We start from the raw sequence: 25,522 nt of genomic DNA, 5'->3' as shown, positions 1-25,522 counted from the left end.
TTTTGATTATGGCCTTAATCACTATCTAATCTCCTCTAATTATCTCTCTCTCTCTCTCATAAGTCATACGATTCCGCCGCCGCCGCCATGAAGGCAGAAAGGATTGAGAGCAACGACGATCTACTAACGGAGTTACTTCTTCTGTTGCCGCCAAAATCCGTTTTCAGATTCATGTCCGTTTCGAAGAGATGGAATAACATCATCAAAAATCCCTATTTTCTCAAGAACTACACAATAAAACGACGTCGTCGTGGTGTTCATATGTTGGCCTTCATCCAGAGAACTTTCATTCGTTGCAAAAAACAAATCCAGGTAGTACCTATTTGTGTTAATATCTCGGATAATATTAAGGGCATGCTCGGAAGATTCGGCCGCTTTTTCAACCCCTCCGGTGGTCTAATCCTCTGCAGCAGCGGGCCCACCATGTACACCGTCTTCAATCCGGCAACCGCAAGGTGGGCCCCACTGCCGCCTGCCTCCCCACGCAACGAAGAATTCTACTCGTCGCTTGACGGATTTTCGTGCGTGGGGAACACGGATGAGCTCACCCCGAACTACACCGTTGTTCGGGTGTGCCACCGCGTAGAAAATACTATCATAATCGAGACGTTCTCATCCACCACCGGAGAGTGGGCCCTATCCACGCTTACGGCTGCGCGCACTGTCGAGCGCCTCTACACGCCTCCGGTGGTGGCGGGCGGTGTTTTCCACTGGCTTGTAACCGACCGGAGCGTCGCGGTTTACGACCGCGGCGGAGGAAATCACTTGCGGTTGATTCAGTTGCCGATCAGCCCTGATTTTTTCACTTACATTATCATTGCGCGGTCCCCACAGGACAACATGTTATGGTTCGGAACGGTGAAATTGAGGCGCCTGAAGTTATGGAAACTTGAGGACAAGGGAGAAGGTGGGACCCACCACACGAGCGGCCGCGGCGGCGACGAATGGGATTTGAAGTACGACGTATGCCTCAAACCTTTGTACAAATCACCAGAAGACATAATTAAAAATGATAGATGGGACAATTTTTATCTTATGTGTGAGCCCGGGAGCGTGGTTTCGTGGGACCCACTCGTCGTCTTGATAATGACGGGTGGTGTATGGTTTCTTTACAACTTAGATACCGAGTCCGGTGAGTTGATAGACGGTTGTTTTTTGAGTGGCGACGGAGGTTATAGTGGTTCTGTTTCTCCATTCTATGAATCTTCTTTTTTGTCTTCATATGCTCTCTAAGTAGTTCTTTAAGTAGTTTATTTTCTTCTAGGTCTGAGATTGTCCGAACTTAGCTTCTGCCCAGTACTATTAACAATAATTTGCAAACTATTACACGAGAGTGGACATTTACTACTCTATAATATAGTTGGATGAAAGCTACTTCTTAAAGTTACAAAAAGAAAATCTAGTTTTTGGTTGATGCGTTAGATTGATATAATCTCGAAAGAAATCAATGGCACCGAGTCGTAAAAAACAAGGTGTTGCAATAGGTGTTATAACACCTTAAGTAACATGCATGCATGCAGCGAACGAAAATATCTCTCTTCAATGGTGAATATAATTTGTCACTTTCTTCAATCATTTGCAAATCAAGTTTTTTGGTATGTAGTTTTACAATTATAATTATAGTACCACGAAAACGATAGAGAGCGGTTTTTAAGTAACTAATTAGAGTTATATTCTAAGTGAAAAGAATCCACTCAGAATCATACTTTAATTAGGATTCTACAACTAATTAATTTAAATAAGACCTTAGCCACATTGTAAAAGGTATTTTCTAAGTCAGGTACTCTTCCTCTTTGCGTAGTTGGATCATCTGCTCGCGTGCAAGAAACCTAATAATAATAATAATAATAATAATAATAATAATAATAATAATAAAATTTACATAAATAAATAAATAAATTGTTTCTAGTGAAATATGTAGAGAGAGTCCATTTGTTTCCTTCCTCCTACACATGATTCGTGTTCATAGGTTTTCCTTCTTCCTTAGGGTTTACTTTCTCACACCTTGTGGTACGTGTGTTTCTTTTTTCTTTCTAGTGAGAGAAGCGCCGTCATGAATGCAGCAGAAAGGGTTGAGAGCAACAACGACCTACTAACGGAGTTACTTCTTCAGCTACCGCCCAAATCCGTATTCAAATTCATCTCCGTCTCAAAGAGATGGAACAACATCATCAACGATCCTTTTTTCATCGAGAATTACAGCAAACGCCGGAGCTCCGACGACGGCCGTCTGTTGGCCTTATTCCAAACAAAATTCACGCCCCCGACTATCCCGGGAGATCCCATTCAAATGAATATACTCCCCATTCATCATTGCAACATCACATTCGATCACGTGCCTAAAGAAGGGCTCGGCACCTTCATCAATTCCTCCAACGGTCTAATCCTCTGTGGTCTCCTCCAACTTGTCGGAAAACATATGGTCACAATGTACACCGTGCTTAATCCGGTGACGGGAAAGTGCGTCGCTCTGCCGCGGCCCCCGACTATCTGGCGGGACGAACTCTACTTGTCGTCGTTCGACGCAATGATGTGCGAGGAGAACAAAACCGCACTCGAACCAAACTACATTGTCATCCGAGTACGTGAGTTATGGGGTAAGGTTATGAAAATCGAGACTTTTTCTTCCGTGACCGGCATGTGGGCCCCCTCCTCACTCAAGGCCACCGGCTCTATTACGGAGTCTCCATACGAGCCTCTATACATGCCTCCGGTGGTGGTGAACGGTGTTTTCCATTGGCTTACGGCTAGCTTTGAACTCGCGGTTTACGATCCGAACAAGTATAAAAAACACTTGCAGTTGATTAAGGCGCCGTATACTAGTGGTGGTAATTGTACTTCCGTTATCGTTACAAGGTCGCCTTTTCCGGACGACGTTTTATTGTACGGTGCGATTGACTCACCGTGGTTGAAATTTTGGATGCTCGAAAAGGGCGGTGGAGATAATGGGGGCTACAAGAGGGATAAGACTATACCTCGGCGTGAGTGGGTGTTGATGCACGATATACGCGTTGAGTGTTTGTACAAAGGCATTGACATGTCGAAAAAGTGTCTTTTTCTCGACGTGTTCATGTGCTGTGCGGATGTTGGTTTCGACGGGGTCGTTTCGCGGGACCCGCTTGTGGTACTATTGAAGAAGGGAGAAACATGGTTTCTTTACAACTTTGAGAGCAAGACCAGCCGATTGGCTCCGTACCGTGGTTGTCTTCGAAATAGTTCCGGTAATTGCGGGAATCTTCGTCCCTTTTTAGAATCTTGTTTTTTATCTTCCTATGCTCTTTAAACATCATTTCTAGTTTTATATTTTATTATTTTTTTTTTATCAAAACGTCATTTCTAGTTTTTCATTTGAGTGGTGATCGTTCAATAAAAATTGTCCTTTAATTAATGTTCTTGAACAAACTTATAATTATCCTCATCCAAAATTAGCCTGGAAACTTAAAATTATGCAATTTATTTTAAATATGTATATTCAAATATGGTTGTAATTAATCAATAGAATGTGCCTATAAATCTTATAGGGTAAATTGCACTTAAGCCCTGTGGTTTCAGGGTTTGGCACTTTACCCCTTTGATATCGATTTGGTCACTATTCCCTTTGGTGTTGCCAAATATAGCGCCCGTATGTTTATCCATTAAAGTTGTCCATTGATAATTGGGTTGCTACGACCCACTTATTTATATCTTTGTATTATCCCACGTGTCGCGATACACAAATTAAACGATAAATTATATCTATTTTGAAATGAGTAATTTGATTTTTGATAAATTATATCTATTTTGAAATGAGTGATTTGATTTTTAAAATGTTAATTTTACAGGTTTGTAAGTTGTAACATCTCTTACGTAAATATATGTATGTTCTAATTAGAATAATAAGTGGTCTTGTATCTTATGATACACGGTACGATACGGTGTAAGAGGAAAACATTCACGATACAAATTGAGTAGCATAGAGGACATAAAAAGAGCGACCAACAGGATTTCGTATTGTGCGTACTGCTCTCGCGTTCACATTCAGGAGTTCAAATTCTGCAGATTTTCTCTTTGTACCAATTCCAAAGACGGTAAAATTGATATATAGAACTCTATGAATTAGTTTCCGTAAAAATTTAACAGTACAAAAAAACCTAAGCATTAACTTCCACGAACCACACGACAAAACAAACTAGCTAAACTGTTTCAACATAAAATATTTTAAAACGACGAACTTACTCAACATCCTTTTTTCCCTTCGGTAAAAGTCTCAAAGCAGATCTTCTGTTCCAGTTAATTTCGCAAATTCGTTTTCATTAATAGTTCCCTTTTTCAGCTTCTTCAGTAGGCGATAGTCTCGTTCCAGCTCATCTGCATCTTCTGTTGTCTGAACAGCTCGTCTTTGTCGGGCTGTTTTCTTCCTGGTGGCAGTTATTGGAGCATTTGTCGGTGCTTTAAACTTCGTCTTCTTTTCCTCTTTTGCAGCTTGTTTTTCTTTCAGGTTTTTCTTTCTTTGTTTCTCTCTAGACTTATCCCTGCATTAATTGAATTTTGGTAAGTGAAACTTCATTTTATTATTTTAAATGAATAAATAAAGAAATAAAACTTACTTGAATTTGATATCTTCCAGGTGTAAATCTTCAACCGGAACAAAACCTGCAGTAGAAAGAGAGTAGTGCTTAACTTCAGGCATGGATGGTAGCTGTAATAGACCAAATCCCATGCCCAACTTCCCGATTTCGAGTTCTTTCCACCTGCAAATAAATAAACAAAAATCGTCTAATTTGAATAATCAATAAATCACATTTTAAATTAGGGTATAAAAAAAATAATTATAAACCTGAAGATAAAAGAACAGTGATGCTCTTTATAAGCACGGACAAACGATACGAAAGCCCGAAGTCCCTTTTCCATAATGTCACGATCTTTTTTTGCAGCCGAACGTATCTGGAGAAACAATATCGTCCCAACATTTAGATCAATATATTAAGCAAATATTTAGAGAATAATTGTAAAACTAATTTGTTTTTACCTGCGGAATGATATCAGGAACATCGTCGGAGCATTGTCTCTCTTCTAGTGGAACTCTTCTTATCCTCAGAAATTCTACATATGCTTCCTCCTGTTTAGTGACGAGCGATTGAACCAAGAATACCAATTAAATAAATGACCTCTCGTAAACAAAAAAAAGAAGAAAAAAAAAGAGAGAGAGAAGCAAATATACGTGCTACAATTAAAGAATCTAAATAACAAGATTTGTACTTCAGATATTCTGAATAGACAAACCTTTGGCAACAGGAAAACAATTGCAGCTCCTTGTCGTCCCATCCTAGCAGTTCGGCCAACTCTGTGTATAAACACATTGGGGTCTTGCGGAGGGTCATACTGAATACAACAATATCAATTCTCGTAATTAGTTTTAGCTTTTTTCTTCTTAATTAAATGAAGGTTAGTGGATAAAATATAGATCAAATAACGATAATTCAGAGATGCTTTATTCAGCGAGGTAAATGATTATCTTTCGTGTTTTTTTTTCCCTTTTTCCTTAAGGCATTTCTGAAAGAAGCTACACGTCAATTGCTAAAGTAATCAAATCCTCTGTATCCAGTTACTTATGAGGGAAAATAGTTTGAATTCACTGTCACCTTTATCTGTTCAGATGTCGTTAAGGTAGTTATTTAGCGGTTTGTCCAAGGTAGTCAAAATCGGCAGTAAAATCTTAGGATTTTATTACACCATACTTGTTATATTGTAGTTAAACCCCAACCCATGTAAAAGTGTCCAAAATCGATAAAATTCGCCATATTTTTAGGATTCTACTTTTTAAATAAAATTGGGCTGAAATTCGGGCTTGTGGGCTTACCTGTACTATGCAGTCAACACCAGGAATGTCGAGCCCACGCGCTGCTACATCAGTGCAAAGAAGAACGCCACTCGAAAGAGGTGTAAATGATGCTAATGCCTTCTCCCTCGCTGCCTGCAATACATAGTATAAAAACTTCAGACAACACTCTAACCTTAAAATAGCCCCAAAATATATACTTACTATTATCGTATTTGCAAAAACTACCTGCTTCATCTTCCCGTGAAGAGAGATTAGAGAGAAACCCTTCATAGAAGGAAGGCAAGGAAGTACAGCTCCCCAGTAATCAACACACGCACAAGTCATGAAATAGCTACAAAGAGAAGAGGATATTATTACATACATCAACGAGAATTTCTAACAGCTCATTAATAAATTTTTAAAAACAATTAAAAATTTGTGAATTAGCAACTCACACTATCATTTTCTGAGCCTTGTTTCTGATGAGTAGATCAATGAGCTGTAAAGGTTTCTTGTCTGCTTCGCATTGAAGATACTGTACATCACGTACCATAAGACAAAAGTATAAACGTCATTCTCCGTGATTAAGCATCATTAGTATCTTAAGCATAATCAAGACCAGAAGAAGCAAAGGAAAACCTCGATATGAAGTCCCGAAGGAGTTATTGAAGAGGAATTTTCTTGAGAAGATGTATTATCATTTTGTCCCTTTACTTCAGCTTTGACCTCTACCCTCACAGGATTCCTTAATCCTGCTTTAGATAGCTCTTCGATCGCCTTAGTTTGAGTAGCCGAAAAAAGTCCTGTTCTACGAAGCTTTGGTAAACGAGATATAATCGAACTTATCTGCTTCTGAAATCCCATATCTAGTAATCTATCAGCTTCGTCTAATATCAATATCTGTTCCACCATAACACGTCATTCAAGAAACGGCATATCCCACATCTCAAAAATAGGAAAAAAATCATTATGCAATGGAAAAACCATCGACAAATAAAACAAAGTAAAAGGGACTAAGAACAAAATATAATCCCACCACGAATATTAACCACAATAGAACTAATCATATAGTAACCTAAACAACTTCAATGTCAAAATTGCTTGACTGAAAGAACTGATCTGCAGAGAATTTAATCGACTCTGCATATTTTTTCACCCAAAAACATATCACTAGCTATGAAACTCAACAAAAAAGGATAAAATGGAATAAAAAAGTCAAACTTCGAATATACCCCTCAATAGTAGCCATAGAATCGTTTGCCATCTAAGTACTTGTATCTGCATTTTTTAAGATTATCATTTTTTCGTGATAGTACAGATTGGACATCCCGGCTTATTCATAACATAACGAAAAATAAGTAATCTCCGTAATACGCATTCAAACCCTACTTAAAATCTCGAGCATCGCAGCATCATGTAAAGCAATTATCGCAAAATCTGATATTAAACTAAACTTAGCCTGCCCTCGAATTCATAATCCACTAGTAAAAACAACAAAAAATCGAGAGGCATAAAACTAGCATTTGCATAACGAAACGAAGACAAAGAAAAACCTCGAGATCGCGATAGTCCAATCCATCCATACGCTCCATGATATCATTCAATCTCCCGGGAGTTCCAATTAGCAGATTAGCTCCTTCTTCTTCTATTTGACTCATATCAGTTTTCACTTCCGCTCCACCGACTAATAGCATTGGCCTCACATTCGACAATGTCGCAATAAACGGCTCTGCAACCTTAAATATCTGGGATGACAACTCCCTTGTCGGAGAAATTATTATTCCCAACACCTGTTAGTACATATCAATAAGTTTAATCCCCCAATTAATCAGAATATATGTTAATCAAACATGGAAATGTAAAAAAAAAATAATTAAAAGCTTATGAATGGTATAAAACTACATTTATCCAATGAATTCAGGTTTATTATATAAATAAACTAAAACAAGCGTAATAGCTACATAAAATTGAAATTTATATACTTCAAAAAAAAAGATTAAGACCTGGTGGGGTTTAGGGGTGGCGGTGCGGCGGAGGATCTCGACAAGGGGGATGACAAAAGCTAGGGTTTTCCCGGAGCCGGTGGCGGCGTCGACTGCAACGTCTTTGTAGCTGCATAACAAGGGTATGGTGGCGGCTTGAACCGGTGTACAGAAATCGAAACCGGACTCCCTCAGTGCTTCCAGAACCGGTTCGGATAGCGGCGGGTTTAGGTCGGAGAACTTGGTGGTGGTCAAGGCTTTGTTTGGGTTGTGGTCCTCGCCGCCGGTCATGGTTGCACAGAGTTGCTAATTACAACTTCTGTTAATTTACGGCGTGACTGAACCGCCAATATTAGGTATTTTTTTTTGCATTTGTTTTTTAATTTATAAAATACAAACCTGGACCCCACCATTGGCACTAGAATAATAATAATAATAATAATAATAATAATAATAATAATAATAATAATAATAATAATAATAATAATAATAATAATAATAATAATAATAATAATAATAATAATAATAATAATAATAATAATAATAATAATAATAATAATAATAATAATAATAATAATAATAATAATAATAATAATAATAATAATAATAATAATAATAATAATAATAATAATAATAATAATAATAATAATAATAATAATAATAATAATAATAATAATAATAATAATAAAATATATGTAAAAAATGAATTTATATTCAAATGATTTAATTTATTTGTATATATATATTAATATTTTTTTTATTTTAAATTGAACATCAAGCATATCAAGAGAGCAAAATATATAACTCTTTATTTAAGAAAATTATTACTTTGGTTTGACACAATATACATATTTTATTACTCATTAATCATTATATATATATTTACCTAATCGTTGAAGAAATTATTGGAATATATTTAGTTTATTCAATCAATTGATTAAATTCCCAAAGAAAAAAAAAATTAATTGATTTTCAATCGATTTTTGCCTTAAAAGTTTGACCGGTCTAGGACTGTCTCAAACCGCTTCACACAGCCAACATGTCAAGATCGGATTTTCCAAACTTTACACAAAAATCATACAGATTTTGGACCGCCTCGACCGATTTTTAAAACACGAGTGTAAAGTATAAACTCCAAACATTTGATAAACCTTAAAAAAATTATATTATTTATCAAATATTATCTTAATTCCCAAACGAAAGAATTCAATAGTAGCTCACAAGTATATCATTGATACACAAATTCGAATCAATTTTACACACCAAATATTAAACATAATGAAAAAGGAAAAACAAAAACAAAAGTATAGGATATATTTTGGACATACACACACTGAGAATGAGTAGATGCTGAATGTATACTACAATGTCACAACTATTGCAATAGCAGAAACAAAAACTATAGTGAAGCTCGAAGAAATTGAAACGGAATCGGAAGATTCCGGAGCCGAATTCTTGGATCGTTTATCGGGTGTACCCGTAACACACCCTATCGGGTTAATATGTTGACCGCATCTTCCGGGCAAAGTCTGTGCCTGCGCGACGTTAACGCCTGCTTGCTCGGCTTTATTTGCTCCTTGAACACTCATCATGCTACACAAACACTCTGGCATGTATTTTATTACATAATCGAGATTTTGGCAACAACTTTCCGACGGGTTTTTGTCGCTGTTTAGGTAATTCGTGCACGGTTGAAGCTGGTTCATGCACTGTTGTCGCTGTACTTGTGCTGCATTTTGTGGAACTAAGCAAGAAATAATAATGATTGTTATGGAAATTGTGTATTGAATAATGGCATTGATTTTGATCTCCATCTTTTTTTTTCTTTTTGACTTAGCAAAAAATATTTGGGTGATGGTTTGTAATTAGTGTATGTGTATAAGTATATATATATATATATATATGTAGGGGGTTGTATTGATAGGTGGGGGTGGGTAATCAAACAATGAACGTTCTTGGTGACAAATATGGTGAACTACTTTAAATTTTTATTTTTTTTAATTAAACTATGATCAATAAGGGGATAATTAATTTTAATTAAAATAAAAAAAGAGTGACAAATAGGATTCTGATAAGATATTTAACTTGAAATGACATCTCTATTTATTACTCGTAAGAAATTTCAAGCATAGGTCCAATTATAAGATATTTAATTTATTTGTGGGTTTCTTTTAATTAAATTATGGGCTTCCAGCCCATAATTAACTTAGACTTGCGTATAAATAGCCTAATTATCATTAGAGTAATTAATACATTCCTAATCACCTTCACGTATTTTGAGATTTCCCCCCTAATTTCTCTCGAATTTCGAAGTGTTTTTGCCGAGACCAAAACTCAATTACCTTGACAAAACAAAACAAGAGTATTTTCAAATTTTTTTTATTTTTTTATTTAATTTTATTCTATAATTTAAATATATATTTATTAATATATCAAATTGTATTCTATTTAACATTTGGAACACAAACAAGCAATATATTAAAAATATAGTCAAATTTAATTTGACCAACCAATAACTCATAAAACGACATTACGTCATCATCAATCAACCAGTAAAAAAAGGCACAAATGTTAGGTCACAATAATGGCGGGAGCCCTTATTTTCTCTCTCTCTCCTCCCCCACACCGAATTTACTACCGCCAAAGATAAGAACATTTCACATGGCGAAAAAGGGAATCAATCCAAAATTACTGTCGTTTCTGTCATGCCCACTACTTAACCTACACCACTGGGGCGCACACAGTGGCTCTGTATCTATATACATGTGCGCACCTCTGTGTGTGTGTGTGTGTATATATATATATATCACAGGTAGCAGTAGATAGAGGCGGAGACAAACTCAATCTGAACAAATATTACATACATTTATGTTGTGTATATATACTGTTAGTTGAAATGTGGTAGCCATTATTATTCTACCTTCCAATCTTTGGACTATTATCCACTTTCCTTTTTTCCTCTTTTTTCCCCTAATTTTAGCCCACAAAAAGCTCTTTCCTTTTTTTATTTTTAATTTTTGGTAATTTATTATTTATTATTTGTATTACTGTGTGAAATTAATTATTCTTGGTTCAAACTTCAAAACCTACCCTCACATTTCCCATTTGCATCATCTTCTTGGGGGAAAAAAAGGAAATCAGTGGTGGGGGCACCTCTTTGTCAGGTCTCTTTTCTTCACTTATCCTCTAATTTATGTTTCAGTTTAAGTGTGTGTATATATATATATATATATATATGTGTGTGTGTGTGTGTATATTTTTAATATATATATTTTTTTTAATTTATGAGTTCTTGTATTTACAGTGTTATTATGTGTGGATTGTGGAGTAACTGAAATTGGCTCTCATTTAATGTTAATTATTGATACAGCTTGGAATACATTAATGTAATGAATATCTGTCAAGTCTTAAATTATTCTGAAAAAAAAAACAAGATTTTCATGCCTTCAAAGTTCAAACTGTTGAGATAACAAAAAAGTTATGCTATTTACAAGTGTCCTTTGTACAATCATTTATCGGAAAAAAAAAATTAGATTATCGAAGGAATGAAACGAATATATGAGACGGGATTAAAATATTTTTTGATTTCGTTTTCTTTTTAGGAAGGATATTGGGATGGGTGGGCCGAGGCTACGAACAATAGTTCTTTGGTTTTCGGTATATATTCTTGTCGAATCGGCTTTTGGTGTTGATATAAAGCACTTGAATATATGGCCTATGCCGAAATCGGTGAGCTATGGGTATAAAAGTCTTTTCCTCAGCAACGATCTTGAGCTGAAAACCGAAGGGAGTAAGTTTTCCGATGGTTCAAATATTCTCAAGGATGCGTTTTTTAGGACAATTGATGTTGTAAGAGCAACTCATGTTATTGAAGCAAATACTTCCAAGATCGATCCTTCCTTTTTGCTCAAAGGAATTCATGTAGTTGTCTATTCGCCTTCCGACAAGGTACTCTTTACCTATCCGTAGCTTTCGAGATTCTTTTCAGATCCCTTTTCAGATTAAACGATTGATTTTGTACATCGGTTTCGTTTATTATAATTATTTTTTTTCTATCAAAATTTGCTTCTAATATTTATTTCTTGCTTAATGCAGTTGCAGCATGGCGTTGACGAGTCGTACAAGCTACATATTCCTACTCAGGGGAATCGACTTTATGCACAAATTGAGGTATGCACCACCAAATTTATTATTTAGAATTAAAAAAAAAAAAAAATACAACCCTCCGAGTATTTTTTCCGTGGTTTATATAATGCATCTAATATTCACATACTCTGTTAGAGGTAATATCTAATTTTCTTGTAATCCTAGAAATTTTAGAAATAAAATTTAAGAATTAGTGCTTGAATTTACGTTTGTGCAGGCACAAACTGTTTATGGAGCTTTGCATGCGCTGCAGGTTCGATTTTTTTTTTTTAATTAATTTTTTTTCCCGAATTGCTGAAACAGAGTAAATGATGATTTTTTTTTTGTTATAATAATATCTGACAGACATTTAGCCAAGTGTGCTACTTCAACATTTCATCGAGGGGCATTATGGCCCATCAGCTTCCATTGACCGTTTCCGATCAGCCTCGGTTCTCATATCGAGGCCTTTTGATCGGTGAGATGCTAATCTGTACATAAGGAATATTCTCGCGGTACATAAGGGATATTCATATGCCTTACATTAATGTTCGTTCATTCTCTGTGCTGTAGATACATCTAGGCATTATCAGACCTTACCAGTAATAAAGAAGGTCATCGACTCAATGACTTATGCCAAGCTCGTAAGTAACACCACTTAAGACATATTAATTTCACTCGACTATATTTTTTATATCGTTTTTTTCTTTTTATATTTAATTTTCAGAATGTGCTGCATTGGCATATTGTGGACTCGCAATCTTTTCCGCTCGAGATTCCGTCATATCCAAAGCTGTGGGATGGTGCGTACTCATCTTCCGAACGATATACATTTGCCGATGCTATAGAGATTGTAAGGCAAGTGATGAAATGTAATCTATTTCTAAATGTATATGTATTATATTACTGTGTCACTCAGTTACGACTCATCGGAAATTTGTTTCAGTTACGCTAAAAAACGTGGGATTAACGTGTTGGCTGAAATTGATGTTCCGGGGCATGCTCTATCCTGGTATTTTTCTTCAATTCGAAAAATCTTCAATATTTACGATTCCCGTTTCCTTATTATTTTTCGTTTTTAATTAATTAATTAATTCAGTCAAAGTTAGCAGCCTTAACTAAAACAAAATGTACATATTTAGGGGGTAGGATATCCTTCTTTATGGCCTTCGACAGATTGTAGAGAGCCACTTGACGTTAGCAACGAATTTACCTTCAAATTGATAGACGGGATTCTTTCAGGTATATAAATTGTTTCTTCAAATTGATCGACTGATTTTTTTATTAAATTTTGGGTGTGTGCGTTCGTGCGTTATACGGTCATATTATAAGCCCATTTTTTTTTCAATAAAATAATGTTAAATTTTGTACTTTTTTTCAGATTTCAGTAAGATCTTCAAGTATAAATTTATTCACCTAGGAGGCGACGAGGTGGACACTAGTAAGACTCGACTTAATTCCAGCTCATTATACTGTCATTTTAATCTGTTTTTTAGTTTTTTGGGGAAACGAAAAATAATTCTCGTATCTAATTTGTTGCCGATTTCAGGTTGTTGGCAGTTGACTCCTCATGTGCGCAAGTGGTAAATACCGAAATCTCTCTCTCACACGCACACACTAAAAAAAAGAATCAGTATCAGTAATTAACCTTAATTTAATTTCCGTCATTTACAGGTTACAGAAAAACGGAATGAATGCTTCCGAGGCTTATCAGTATTTTGTGCTACGAGCACAGAAGATAGCATTATCACATGGATATGAAATCATTAACTGGTGAGTATAATTTATCAGCCTAATCTCTGTTATTAATCTAATCACGATTTCATTTAGATGATAAAACTACATTAACGCATTAACGACCATCACAGGGAAGAGACTTTCAACAACTTTGGCAGTAAATTGAGCCGTAAAACCGTGGTCCATAATTGGTAAGTTATCGTAAACACAAACTATTCAAATAAGGGGTTTATTGCATTTAGCACCCCTGTATTTACTCTAATTGTGAAAAAACTCCTCATGTTATAAATATTAGCAAAATCCCCCCTATGTTCAATTTATAATCAAATTACAGGCTTGGAAGTGGTGTTGCGGAAAGAGTGGTTAAAGATGGATTACGATGTATAGTGAGCAATCAAGATAAGTGGTATTTGGATCATTTAGATGCTCTTTGGCAAGGCTTCTACACGAATGAGCCGTTAACGAATATAACCAATCCTAACGAACAAGCTTTAGTCCTTGGTGGTGAGGTGTGCATGTGGGCTGAACATATCGATGCATCTGATATCGAGCAAACTATATGGCCTAGGGCTGCAGCAGCTGCAGGTTTTTTAAAAAAATAAAAAAATAAAAACCAATATTCCTAAAAAAAATTATTTTTATTTTTATAATTTTTTTTTCTGGGATGTACGTAGAGAGGCTGTGGACACCTTACGACAAGATAGCAAAGGATCCGGAAGAAGTGAGGGATCGATTAACGTATTTTAGGTGTCTGCTGAATCAAAGGGGAGTGGCTGCTGCTCCATTGGATGGATTTGGTAGAGCTGCACCAGAAGAACCTGGTTCTTGTTATATGCAATAATGATCTTATATATATATATATATATATATATATATATATATTGTTTTTGATGATTCCTTATTGTCATTTTATCAAATTTGTTGGTCATAAATAAATTTTGAAATAATACAAGTGAAATGTGTAATTTTCAAAAAATATGGTCAAGGATAAATTACCAAGTACTCCCTCTGATATTCATAATTACAAAAAAGCCCCTTAAGTATCCATAATCACTAAAAAGGACCTCTGAGATTTATTTCTATCTCACAATGTCTCCTAATATTAAAAAAAATCAAGATTGTCTTTGAAGGTTTGAAGAATCTGCTAACAACCCCTTCCAATTTTTTATGGCGACGGTCTCCGTTCTCACGATTTTTCAGACAAAATTTCGACAACTTTCTAATTAATTCCCGGTGACGTATGTACAATATTATTAATTTAGTTAGTTCTGATGCATAAAATTTCTGAATTATTTGAAAGTTCGAGCAGACGAGACGAGATCCGGGTAGTAGGGTGGCATTCGAGATGATTCACATCCCCGATGACATTTAGTTATGTAGAACAAATCGGTTCATCCTAATAGAAAAAAAAATTATGAACCACTTTTTAAACAATAATATATTTAACATTTAAAAAAGAATTATTGAGAAAGCATTAATTTCAATTCGTATTTCATAAACAAATTAAAGCCTTTAAAGAAAATAAAAGAGAAAAGTATCTTAATAAAAAAAATCAAATTTTAAAGTAGGAAAATAGGATTTTATTTTAATATATACCAGCATTTTTTCCCGTGCGATGCACGAGATATTATTTAAGTAGTGAAAAAAAAATCAATTTAATACATAATAAGAAATATAGTACACTAATATAGTAAAATTTAATAATGTAGTATTATTCATAGTTTATATAACATTAGTTTTTTTAAATCTTACATATTAAGATTTATAATCGAAATAAATAGACTATAGCTCTGTCTCTTAAGATTTGAGATATATTGATGAAAAATAGGAGATTAATAATTGTTGAAAATTATAGTTAAAAAATTAGTAGAGAAAAATATTAAAAGTAAATAATTACATAAGTACCAATTACTCAATTAGGTAGGATTCGAGTTAATTTTAATTTTGATAATTTTTAAAAATTATAGTTAGAAATTAGTAGAGAAAAAATATTAAAAATAAATAATTATAGAAATAACATTAGGGGTTAGTAGAAAAAAAATATTAAAAATAAATAATTACAAAAATACCATTAGGATTTTTTTAAATTACCCAACGTTTCTTTCTTTTATATATAAGATAAGATAAAAAAAAATATTGTGCAACTGCGAAATCCAAATTAATGTATAATCCCAAGTAAACATTGTATCTCAAGAAATCCGAACACCAGTTAAAAAAAAGAAGGCTGATATGCATAATTGGGCCAACCCAATGAGCCTACAAATTACTTACCTACTGGGCCACGAGCCCAATATCGAAGACCACTATCACCGAGGCCCAATCACCTTCAAGTAAGGTTTGGGTCCGACAATCTCAACTAAAGTATAAATAAATGTTTGAATTCATTCCTTAAGGTACGGCCTATTAACTGAGCAATACGATCAACTGTATTCTCTGGACTATTTCTATGATCAGCACGTCTGACTTGAGCGTCTGAGCGGTTTCCGCCGGATCAACCCCCGGCTTAGTTCATGTGTTCTATGATCGCAGGTACCTCAGGATCATCAAGTTGTCAAGCTACTGATCCGCTTTGCTCTCCCAGTTCATTTTCTACACCACCCTAGGTGAGCTATATTTTAGCATCATCATTTTGGCGCCGTCTGTGGGAACGATGCAAACCAGATCACGTAGCCAACAAGATCCTCCTGAGGCGTCTGCTCGGAGACAAAATGACACAGTTAACGACCTCCCACCTCGTGGAGGCTCTGGCTTGCCACCTCCTCCCCATCCCATGGATCCGCCTCGCGAGGTTCAGGTGATCCCCCCTTGGGACCCACCACTCGCCGATCCATCACTCTCTGCTCCTCGAATGGTTCAAATAACCGAGGATGCGCTTCAACGCATGAGAGCAGAAGCTTCAACTCGCGCTGCCACAGAGGCCGTGATCCAATATATCGCCACGATGGGAGCAAATGCTCCCAACGCGATACCAGCACCTGCTCCACATGTGGAGCCACCTATGGCACCACCGCCATCGACTCCCTGGGGGTTTACATCGCCCCCAAAATATTTCGTTCGCCAAGGGTTATTGACTCCCTAGGGGCTTACCTCTACCCCTAAAATATCTCGCTCGCCAAGGGTTATCGACTCCCTGGGGGTTTACATCGCCCCCAAAATATTTCGTTCGCCAAGGGTTATCGACTCCCTGGGGGTTCACAGTGCCCCCAAAACATTTCATTCGCCATGGGTCATCGACTCTCTGGGGGTCTACTTCCGCCCCCTCGAACGATTCAGATAACCGAAGAGGACATTCAGCATATGATCGCCGAACCTTCAACAAGATCAACTTCTACTAGCTCATTTAACGGTTCAGATAACCGATAAAGACCTTCAGCGTATAATCGCGGAAGCTTCAACTTGTGCTACCACTGAAGCAGTGGCACCATACATCGTCATAACAGGAGCCAACGCTCCTCCTCGTGAGGCCCCACTGGGTCCTCAACATGATCAATTTCTATTTACTTCTCGAACGGTTCAGATAACCGAAGAAGACCTTCAGCGTATGATCACGGAAGATTCAACTCGTGCTGCCACTGAATCAGTGGCACCATATATTGCCAAGTTTGGGCATCTCACCCCAGTGGTTCGTGATCGCCTCATCCTAAATGGGGGGCCATCCCACCCTAAAGTTGGGCATCTCATCTCAAGGGTGGTACATCCACTTACCTTTCAACCCCAAGGGGTTTCACATCCCATCAAGTGTTTCACGTCCCTACTTCAAAAACAGAAAAAAAGGGTCTGACGCGCACGCGCGAACCTATGGCACAACCGTGCGCATCTACCTCAGACCATAGGTCTCGAGCGCCTCATCCTACAGTGGGCAGTTATCCCCATCCTAAGGTTGGGCATCACCCTTACCTTTCAACCCCAAGTGGGTTCACATCACATCTCAAGAGACGAGTATAATCTCCCTACTCAAAAAATAGAACATCCCCAAGGGGGTGCACAACCCATCTCAAGGAACAAGGATAATCTCCCTACTCAAAAAATAGAACATCCCCAAGGGGGTGCACATCCCATCTCAAGGAACGAGGATAATCTCCCAACTCAAAAAATAGAACATCCCTAAGGGGGTGAATATCAACCAAATAAAAAAAAGTGGGGGGGGGTAAAATCGCGCACGCGAGACCCCAGAAGAAGATGAAGAAAAAAAAAAAAAAAAAAAAAAGAAGAAGAGAAGAAGAAAGAAAAAGAAAAAAGAAGAAGATGAAAAAATACAAGAACAAGAAGAAGAAAGAAAAAGAAAAAACAAGAAGATGAAAAAACAGAAGAAGAAAGAAGAAGAAAAAAGAAGAAGATGAAAAAATACAAGAACAAGAAGAAGAAAAAAGAGAGTAAAAGAAGAAGAAAGAAAGAAGAAAGAAGAAGAAGAAAAAAGAGAATAAAAAATAAAAAGAAAGGACATGCAGCCGAGCCGCGCGCGCGAGCCAAGCCAAGCCAAGCCGCGCGCGCGCGGCTCAATTAAAAAAAAAAAAATAAAAAAAATAAGGGGACACGAGGCGCGCGTGCACAGCACGCGCGCGTGGCATACACGCGCCAGACGCGCGCACGTGCACTGCACGCGCGCCAGCAACAAAAAAAAAAAAAAAAAAAGACATGGTGGCGCGCGTGCATACCACGCGCGCGTGGCGTACACGCGCCAGACGCGCGCGCGAGCACTGCACGCGCGCCAGCAGTAAAAAAAAAAAAAAAAAATTTCTCACACGCGCGCGCGCCTTCCCATGCACGCGCGCGCGCCTCCCAAGGCCACCTTGGAGCGCGCGCTCCCACCTAATTGGGCACAACTTTTGCTACTCTCCACCAAATTGCGCGTAGATTTCACCTCGCTTCACCAAATCGCGCGATAATTTCAACGCGCTCCACCAAATCGCGCGAACTCTTCAACGCGCCTACCAAATCGCGCTCGCTATCAAACGGATAAATAAAAAAAATTATTTCTCCACGCCATGCCAACGATTAACGCAAGACTACAGCACAGATCTACTCTCAATACGATCCGGTACCCCTTTCTACTTGGCTCCCACATCGCCTCGAGAGTGGGGGGCTTGCGAGACAACTCCCACGAGGAGCCAACTCGCTCCATCCTACAACCCGCAGCGAGACAACTCCCACGAGGAGCCAACTCCCTCGGGTCTACGAAACCATAGCGAGATAACTCCCACGAGGAGACCACTCGCTCCGTTCTATAACCCGTTGCGAGATAACTCCCACGAGGAGCCAACTCCCTCGGGTCTACGAAACCATAGCGAGATAACTCCCACGAGGAGACCACTCGCTCCGTCCTGTAACCCGTTGCGAGATAACTCCCACGAGGAGCCAACTCCCTCGGATCTACAAAACCACAGCGAGATAACTCCCACGAGAAACAAACTCGCTCTGTCCTACATCCCGCAGTGAGACAACTCCCACGAGGAGACAACTCGCTCGGACCTACAACCCCTTGCGAGGAAAATCCCACGAGGAGACCACTCGCTCGGTACTACGAACCCGCAGCGAGACAACTCCCACGAGGAGCCAACTCGCTCGGTACTACGAACCCTCAGCGAGATAACTCCCACGAGGAGAGAAATCGCTCAGACTACTTGCTCGGTACTACAAACCCGCAGCGAGGCAACTCCCACGAGGAGCCAACTCGCTCGGTACTGCGAACCCTCAGCGAGATAACTCCCACGAGGAGCCAACTCCCACGAGGAGAGAAATCGCTCAGAGTGACATCAATCCGCACACTCGTCAGTCGCGCGTCATCCAATGATTCTACAACTTCGCTGCGAGACAACTCCCATGAGGAGACAACTCGCCCGAACTTCACTATATAATCGCAAGCTCAAGTTAGCACGATTACAACCCTAGAAACACTTAGAAATATTATGGGAATCTATATAGCCTGGCCAGCTCGATTACTCAAATTTATCTACTTGTTTTCGATGGGTCCTTCATTAAAACGTGGCCACGGTCTAAACATACTTACGACCCACGAGGTCTAACAAAGGGCACGATCCCCATATAAAAATCTTGAGAGCCTGATCCCCTGCTCAAGTACATCACGCACAAGGCTATATGTAAACACATACAAGCAACGCGTCACAACATTGACAATGTCGATAAATAACAACTCCCACGAGGAGAACACTCGCTCTGTGCTACTACATTATCGCGAGACAACTCCCACGAGGAGATAACTCGATCAACTTTATTACCCCGCGACGAGACAACTCCCACGAGGAGATAACTTGATCCGAGCTATTACATCGTCGCGGGACAACACCGACGACTCAAGTAACTTACATCGCGACAACTTGGTTGCGCTACGCGCCAACGCGCCTTCACGCCCCTCCGACACACGCTCCGATGCGTTTTCGCACACCATTAGGCCATACGCCAACGATCGACCTCTACAAATTTTACTCTCAACACGATCTGACTCCCATTTCAACATGGCCCCCACATCGAATCGAGAGTGGGGGGCTTAATGATATGCATAATTGGGCCAACCCAATGAGCCTACAAATTACTTACCTACTGGGCCACGAGCCCAATATCGAAGACCACTATCACCGAGGCCCAATCACCTTCAAGTAAGGTTTGGGTCCGACAATCTCAACTAAACTATAAATAAAAGTTTGAATTCATTCCTTAAGGTACGGCCTATTAACTGGGCAATACGATCAACTGTATTCTCTGGACTATTTCTATGATCAGCACGTCTAACTTGAGCGTCGGAGGGGTTTCCGCCGGATCAACCCCCGGCTTAGTTCATGTGTTCTATGATCGCAGGTACCTCAGGATCATCAAGTTGTCAAGCTACTGATCCGCTTTGCTCTCCCAGTTCATTTTCTACACCACCCTAGGTGAGCTATATTTTAGCATCATCAAAGGCTATGAAGCGTTTTGTGGACCCTTTGCTGATGGTTTTGCTGGGTTATGCCCTAGGGACTTGGGTTTGTCACACGTTATTCGACCAAAAGCTCCGAACGTCGTCGCCGGAAGCCGCCTCCGTCCCAAGAACAAAGTTGTCTGTGCTTTCGGATGACGACGAGGGTTAGTTGCCACCAATTCGTATTCTGCATTTTTTTTTAGTTTTAGGTTTTTTTTTAAAACTTAATGACTATTGTATACTTGGTTCTATAGAATTGATTGTGGAAGAAACATGAGATGTATCGCCTGCACACTTTGTGACCAAGATTGTATCTTTCTCTTTATTTCCCGTGCTTGAGATTGATAAATATGAAACTAGGGAAATGGTATGTTGCTAATTATTTATCTATTGTGTTTATAGCTGAGGCTTACATTGTACTAATTTATGATGTCGCTTTCGAATAGGAGACTCATTATCTATCCATCTGGTAAAGAAAAGGATTACGATCATATTTCTGTATATTTGGCCGTGGTTGAGACTAGTTCGTTGCCGGAGAATTGGGAGTTCAATGCCATCTTTACTATCTTTCTCTATAACCAGATATATGACAAATATCTTTGTTTTCGAGTAAAGCGAAGCCGTCTTTTTAATAAAACAAAGTCCGAATGGGGATTTCCAAAATTTATGGCGCTAATGTTTTTGTGCTCATAAGAGAACGAGTTGTTGAGAGTATGACTATGTTCAAACCTTCAATATATCTAGGCGAGTGGAAGATTTCAGAATTCTCTAAATTGAAAGATCTTTGGACTTCTGAAGAATTCTGTCTAAACGGTTTCTATTGGTATATTTCTTTTATCTTTCCATTCTTTTTCCTCACGTCCGCCATCTTGCCTTTAGTTTCTCATTATGGTTTAAAATTCCATTTGTAAACTTAGGAAGATGAAGCTGTATCCGAAAGGGAGATTCTAGTTCGGTGGACACTTTATTGAAAATATGTTTGGTATGTGTTAGTGCTTATACGTTTGCTACTCATCAAAAAGTTAAGGCGGACTTTAATACTCGCCTAATAGGCAAGTCCAAGTCGACTACAATAACACTCTCCTCTAGAGATAGTAAGTTGTATGTTCAAGTTTTTTTCACAATTTGCTATGTTCTTGAATATGTTGAAAATTTATAGATCATTTTGCTCTCGAATTTTTCATATTTGCAGTGTCACATTGGTTTACATCTTCGAAGAAAAGTTATGGGACTACATACACAAGTCTTGATGGACTGATGATTGTTTCACAATTCTAGTGGGAATTTCTGTGTCATTATCTACATACACATGGAGTTTATTAGCAATTCAATATAACACATAGTACAAAATGCAATAAACTCAATGTTTTGCATAAATTTAAATTCACAAACAAAGCATAGAAAACAACAAATACTGTGCTATTGAAAAAGAAAAAAAAAGAAGGATAAACAGAGTAATCCAAAGCCAAAACAGAGGCACAATAAAAAGTAGAATAAACTGAAAGGAACAAAGACTCGGTGGTATTTGCCTCATAGTCCTTGGTGTAATTTTCATTTCATTATGAGAACCAAAATTAAAGATCATTGAGTTAAGCAGGAAAACTTAAATCACAACCACACAACAGCCACAGAAAAACGAAGATACACAAATAAAGTTCAGAACGAATCCTTATTTTCTTTCATCTTATTACAGTAAAAAAAAGAAGCATAGATTGTCTAAGAAATTCACACATCGAAAATAATTAAGCGCAACCGTTAAAAAGAAGAAGAAAAAAAGTGCCCAAGTAAAGGCCACACAAAGAAGACCAATAAAAAGGCAACACTAACAAAATATACTTGAACGTAAAATGTCATCCCATAATTCTACAACCACCACCAAAAATATAAAAGACCAAATGGCAAAAGAAACAGCAGACACACAGAAGAACAAAACGAAGAAAAAGGATACAGAATAATCTAAAATCAAATTTGAGGTAAAGTAAAAGATGTACACGGATTCGCCCCTGCCCACATCTATAGAAGGTGTAAAGATCATTGAATCAACAAGAACTGAATGTTGTTAAACTAAACTTATCATTAAAGAAACGAGTACAAAGTAATACTGAAATCCCGGACTGGAATCAAATGACGACAGACACAAATATTATTAGAACAGCATGGAATTTTTTTTCTGCGAAAGGCAGTTCTTCGAGAAAAAGAACTAGTCACACATACCAACTATGCATGCATTTCTGTTCTGCTTTATTTATGCATGTAGTAGCTCACTATAAGAATGCCAATGGTCTAAGAAAGTGTTGCTTCTGTTTTTGCATGAACTTTTTTCGAGAGCCACACATCCTAGAACTAGAAGCCTGGTTCTTTCTTTCTATGAAAATGGAATTAAAAGACACCCCGTAATATTTTTGACTGAAACCTCTTTGTTTTTTTTAATGCGTACATATTAATAAAAATATCCAGCTTTAATGTTTTTATTTGATTTTAAAGTTTGGTCGAGTGCACATAAATGAATGAACGGGCATGTTTTACTTGTTGGAAAGTATTTACGTCAAACGGCATGTACAGATACAACATATAAGAGTGATCTAATCAGCCTTCATAAAAACAAGATTCACATGAGCAGATATATATTGGTCATCTCAAAGGCAATAACCGGTTTTCTCCACAACTTCCCTAGAAGATGCCATAAATATTACTTTCTTGGGAATTGGAAATTGTTCTCTTTTATTCATTCTTCTATCTGTATTAAAAACATGAAGGTTACGACATACCTTCAACTATGTTCTACACTTTTTCGATTTAAGATTTTTGTCTTATAGACCATGAAGTTCAGGCCTCACTTGGTTAAAATTTTCGGGTGCATCTTTGGATGGAATTATTTAGCTTTGATATGTATGCAAAAAACACACAAAAGTTTCTCTAGTTTTACAGCATTGTCTTTACTCAAAAAACACTCAAAAGTTACTTTCAACTACTTGCACTTATGCCATATTTTCAATTTAGACATGGCCAACAGAGGCAGAAATGGCTGAAGCTAACTGAAATCACAAGGAGAAAAATACTAAAATACTAGGGGCATATCGGACTACTAGCTTAGACCTCGTTTTAATTCTTAAAAGTCTCTTTCCTTTACCGGCTGCATGTGTTGCAGATGATTTTGATGCTGATTATTCAGCAATAATATGATTTATGTTCCAACATAACACCTTAAAAGAACAATTGATAGACATCTAGAGAGGTAATTACATCCCCATAACAAAAGGCATCATACTTGACCATGAAGAAACAACAAACACAAAATTATATACTAAAAGGCAGATTTACAATAGCACAGTATCAGACCAACCAAGAAAAAGAGGTGAAAAAAATAATATATCCCAAGCAGCATATATAACATGAAACATATTCTGAGAAAAGAACAAATAAGTAGACAAGACGAACCCATCGATGCCTCTAAATCAATAAAGACATGTGAAACCACAAGAATTCATCAATTAGCACAAGTTCAGGCGTGGCTCAATTTTCTTACAACTTGCAGCGGAGTTAAGCCACGGGGAGGAGTCCATTTGAGCTTGCAACGGGACAACAGCCGCTTACGCCACACACTTTGGCTACGGCAACCGACGGACGGAGTCCTGGAGCATTAAAAATGGCTAAGTCGTGGGAAGAACAAGCCGACTTAGCCCGGGCGTGCCTTGAGAAGGCTAGGCGACGTATGAAGAAATGGGCGGACGACAAAAGACGACCACGGGAATTCGACGTTGGGGCCCAAGTGATGGTGAAACTATTACCCCAACAGTTCAAGGCGTTGCAGAGCATGCACAAGGGTCTTGTGCGGAGGTACGAAGGATCATTCCCGGTGATCGCCAAAGTCGGCAAAGTTTCGTGTCGCCTAGAACTTCCAAGTTCTTTGAAAATCCACCCGGTCTTCCACGTGAGTATGTTGAAGCTGTATCACGAAGACAAGGAAGACCCGAGCCGAGGAGAGTCACACCGAGCACCACCCATTATGACTAAGTCATATGATAAAGAGATCGAGGAAGTGCTCGGCCGGCAACTAAAGCGACATAGGGGTGTTCCACCGAGTATTCAATACCTCATCAAATGGAAGGGACTACCCGAGTCCGAGGCAACGTGGGAGACTAAGGAAGACTTGTGGAAATTTCAAGACCGTCTCCACTTGTTCAAGGCAACGAGGACGTTGCCGGATTAGGCGGGGGAGGATGTCACGGCCCGCTAGTTTTGGCCCAACCCCTTGCCAGTTTCCCTTGTTGGGAGGTTAAGGAAGCCCAAAACTTAACCCAAATAGGGCTAGGCCCAAGTGGCCCAAAATGCCAAATGTATAAAAGTAGAGATTCTTAGAGGATTCTAGAAAATATTCTAGAACACTCCCTTGTAGATATTTTTGTAGGAATTCTTTGGAGTGTTCTAGTGAACCACTCCCAACCGTTAGATCAAATAGATCTCCACCGTCCATTGAGGAGGTGGTCTAGTATAAATAGAGGTAGGGTCCTCATTTGTAACCATCCAACAAATCCAACAAACACTTGGCCAAACGGCGTCATCTCTCATTCCCCTTACAGAAATAGGTTCGATTTTTTTTTTTTACCAGAAACAATACCAAATGCTTACGAAAATTGTGGAGTTTCGGCTTCTTTTACACTGATTATACAATATTAAATTATTGAAAAAAAATAATAAGAAATCGAAAAGGATTAACTGTACTCATCTCCGAGAAAAAAACATCTAGGTACAAAATTCATGAAAATTGAATAAATAAATAATAATAATAATAATAAGAAAACGAAAAATCTTACCTGTAAGACAGTGTTCCAAATATCATCGGAGATGTAGATTAGCCAGAGACAACAGACAACAGATTCGATCGTCGATCCATCGGAGATTAGCCTCCTGTTAGAGACAACAGATTTGATCGTCGATCGGATCTGTACGTGCCTTCTCATCTCG

General features: G+C 38.0%; 5 protein-coding genes across 6 annotated transcripts; 4 read left to right on the top strand and 1 right to left on the bottom strand.

Annotated features, from left to right (window-relative positions):
- The first annotated feature begins 87 nt into the window (after positions 1–87).
- On the top strand, positions 88–1,233 carry LOC105955297 (F-box protein At5g03970). The gene has a single exon (XM_012979016.2). The coding sequence runs from the start codon at positions 88–90 to the stop codon at positions 1,231–1,233; it is 1,146 nt and encodes a 381-aa protein (XP_012834470.2).
- An 820-nt stretch (positions 1,234–2,053) lies between these two features.
- On the top strand, positions 2,054–3,829 carry LOC105955471 (F-box protein At5g03970). Its single transcript, XM_088819124.1, has 2 exons — positions 2,054–3,221; positions 3,822–3,829. The coding sequence occupies exons 1-2, from the start codon at positions 2,054–2,056 to the stop codon at positions 3,827–3,829; spliced, it is 1,176 nt and encodes a 391-aa protein (XP_088675250.1).
- Positions 3,830–4,039: 210 nt separating this feature from the next.
- On the bottom strand, positions 4,040–8,177 carry LOC105955472 (P-loop containing nucleoside triphosphate hydrolases superfamily protein). Its single transcript, XM_012979198.2, has 11 exons — positions 7,804–8,177; positions 7,354–7,590; positions 6,440–6,700; positions 6,256–6,335; positions 6,047–6,152; positions 5,840–5,953; positions 5,263–5,361; positions 5,009–5,098; positions 4,817–4,923; positions 4,587–4,730; positions 4,040–4,511 (listed from the first exon to the last, which is right to left on the bottom strand). The coding sequence occupies exons 1-11, from the start codon at positions 8,071–8,073 to the stop codon at positions 4,247–4,249; spliced, it is 1,773 nt and encodes a 590-aa protein (XP_012834652.2). The 5' UTR covers positions 8,074–8,177; the 3' UTR covers positions 4,040–4,246.
- Positions 8,178–10,366: 2,189 nt separating this feature from the next.
- HEXO3 (beta-hexosaminidase 3) lies at positions 10,367–14,589 on the top strand. 2 transcript variants are annotated; one of them, XM_088820170.1, is made up of 15 exons: positions 10,367–10,946; positions 11,385–11,730; positions 11,878–11,952; positions 12,146–12,181; positions 12,274–12,385; positions 12,481–12,551; positions 12,635–12,765; positions 12,854–12,920; positions 13,050–13,149; positions 13,289–13,348; positions 13,457–13,490; positions 13,582–13,680; positions 13,776–13,835; positions 13,979–14,229; positions 14,319–14,589. In XM_088820170.1, the coding sequence occupies exons 2-15, from the start codon at positions 11,398–11,400 to the stop codon at positions 14,483–14,485; spliced, it is 1,596 nt and encodes a 531-aa protein (XP_088676296.1). In that variant the 5' UTR covers positions 10,367–10,946; positions 11,385–11,397; the 3' UTR covers positions 14,486–14,589. The 2 variants fall into 2 exon arrangements, with proteins under 2 accessions (XP_088676296.1, XP_088676295.1); XM_088820169.1 differs by lacking the exon at positions 10,367–10,946 and adding an exon at positions 11,072–11,168.
- A 9,614-nt stretch (positions 14,590–24,203) lies between these two features.
- On the top strand, positions 24,204–24,767 carry LOC148770342 (uncharacterized). The gene has a single exon (XM_088819123.1). The coding sequence runs from the start codon at positions 24,204–24,206 to the stop codon at positions 24,765–24,767; it is 564 nt and encodes a 187-aa protein (XP_088675249.1).
- The last annotated feature ends 755 nt before the right edge of the window (positions 24,768–25,522 follow it).

The sequence above is a fragment of the Erythranthe guttata genome, chromosome 6, assembly GCF_056151865.1.
Source record: "Erythranthe guttata isolate IM_541 chromosome 6, IM_541, whole genome shotgun sequence".
NCBI classification, from domain to species: domain Eukaryota; kingdom Viridiplantae; phylum Streptophyta; class Magnoliopsida; order Lamiales; family Phrymaceae; genus Erythranthe; species Erythranthe guttata.
Note: the sequence above shows the minus strand (reverse complement) of the source record. Positions and strands in the feature narration are given on the sequence as shown.

Bases quoted from the DNA above. Each gene is read 5' to 3' on its own strand.
- LOC105955472 (XM_012979198.2), bottom strand. From the start codon at position 8,073: ATGACCGGCGGCGAGGACCACAACCCAAACAAAGCCTTGACCACCACC. The intron at 7,591-7,803 runs GTCTTAATCTTT...ATGTACTAACAG, and splicing joins CCACCCCTAAACCCCACCAG to GTGTTGGGAATAATAATTTC. The intron at 6,336-6,439 runs GTTTTCCTTTGC...CGTGATGTACAG, and splicing joins CTTCGGGACTTCATATCGAG to TATCTTCAATGCGAAGCAGA.
- LOC105955297 (XM_012979016.2), top strand. From the start codon at position 88: ATGAAGGCAGAAAGGATTGAGAGCAACGACGATCTACTAACGGAGTTA.
- LOC105955471 (XM_088819124.1), top strand. From the start codon at position 2,054: ATGAATGCAGCAGAAAGGGTTGAGAGCAACAACGACCTACTAACGGAG.
- LOC148770342 (XM_088819123.1), top strand. From the start codon at position 24,204: ATGGCTAAGTCGTGGGAAGAACAAGCCGACTTAGCCCGGGCGTGCCTT.
- HEXO3 (XM_088820169.1), top strand. From the start codon at position 11,134: ATGTTAATTATTGATACAGCTTGGAATACATTAAT. The intron at 12,921-13,049 runs TATTTTTCTTCA...GTACATATTTAG, and splicing joins CGGGGCATGCTCTATCCTGG to GGGGTAGGATATCCTTCTTT. The intron at 13,681-13,775 runs GTGAGTATAATT...CGACCATCACAG, and splicing joins GGATATGAAATCATTAACTG to GGAAGAGACTTTCAACAACT.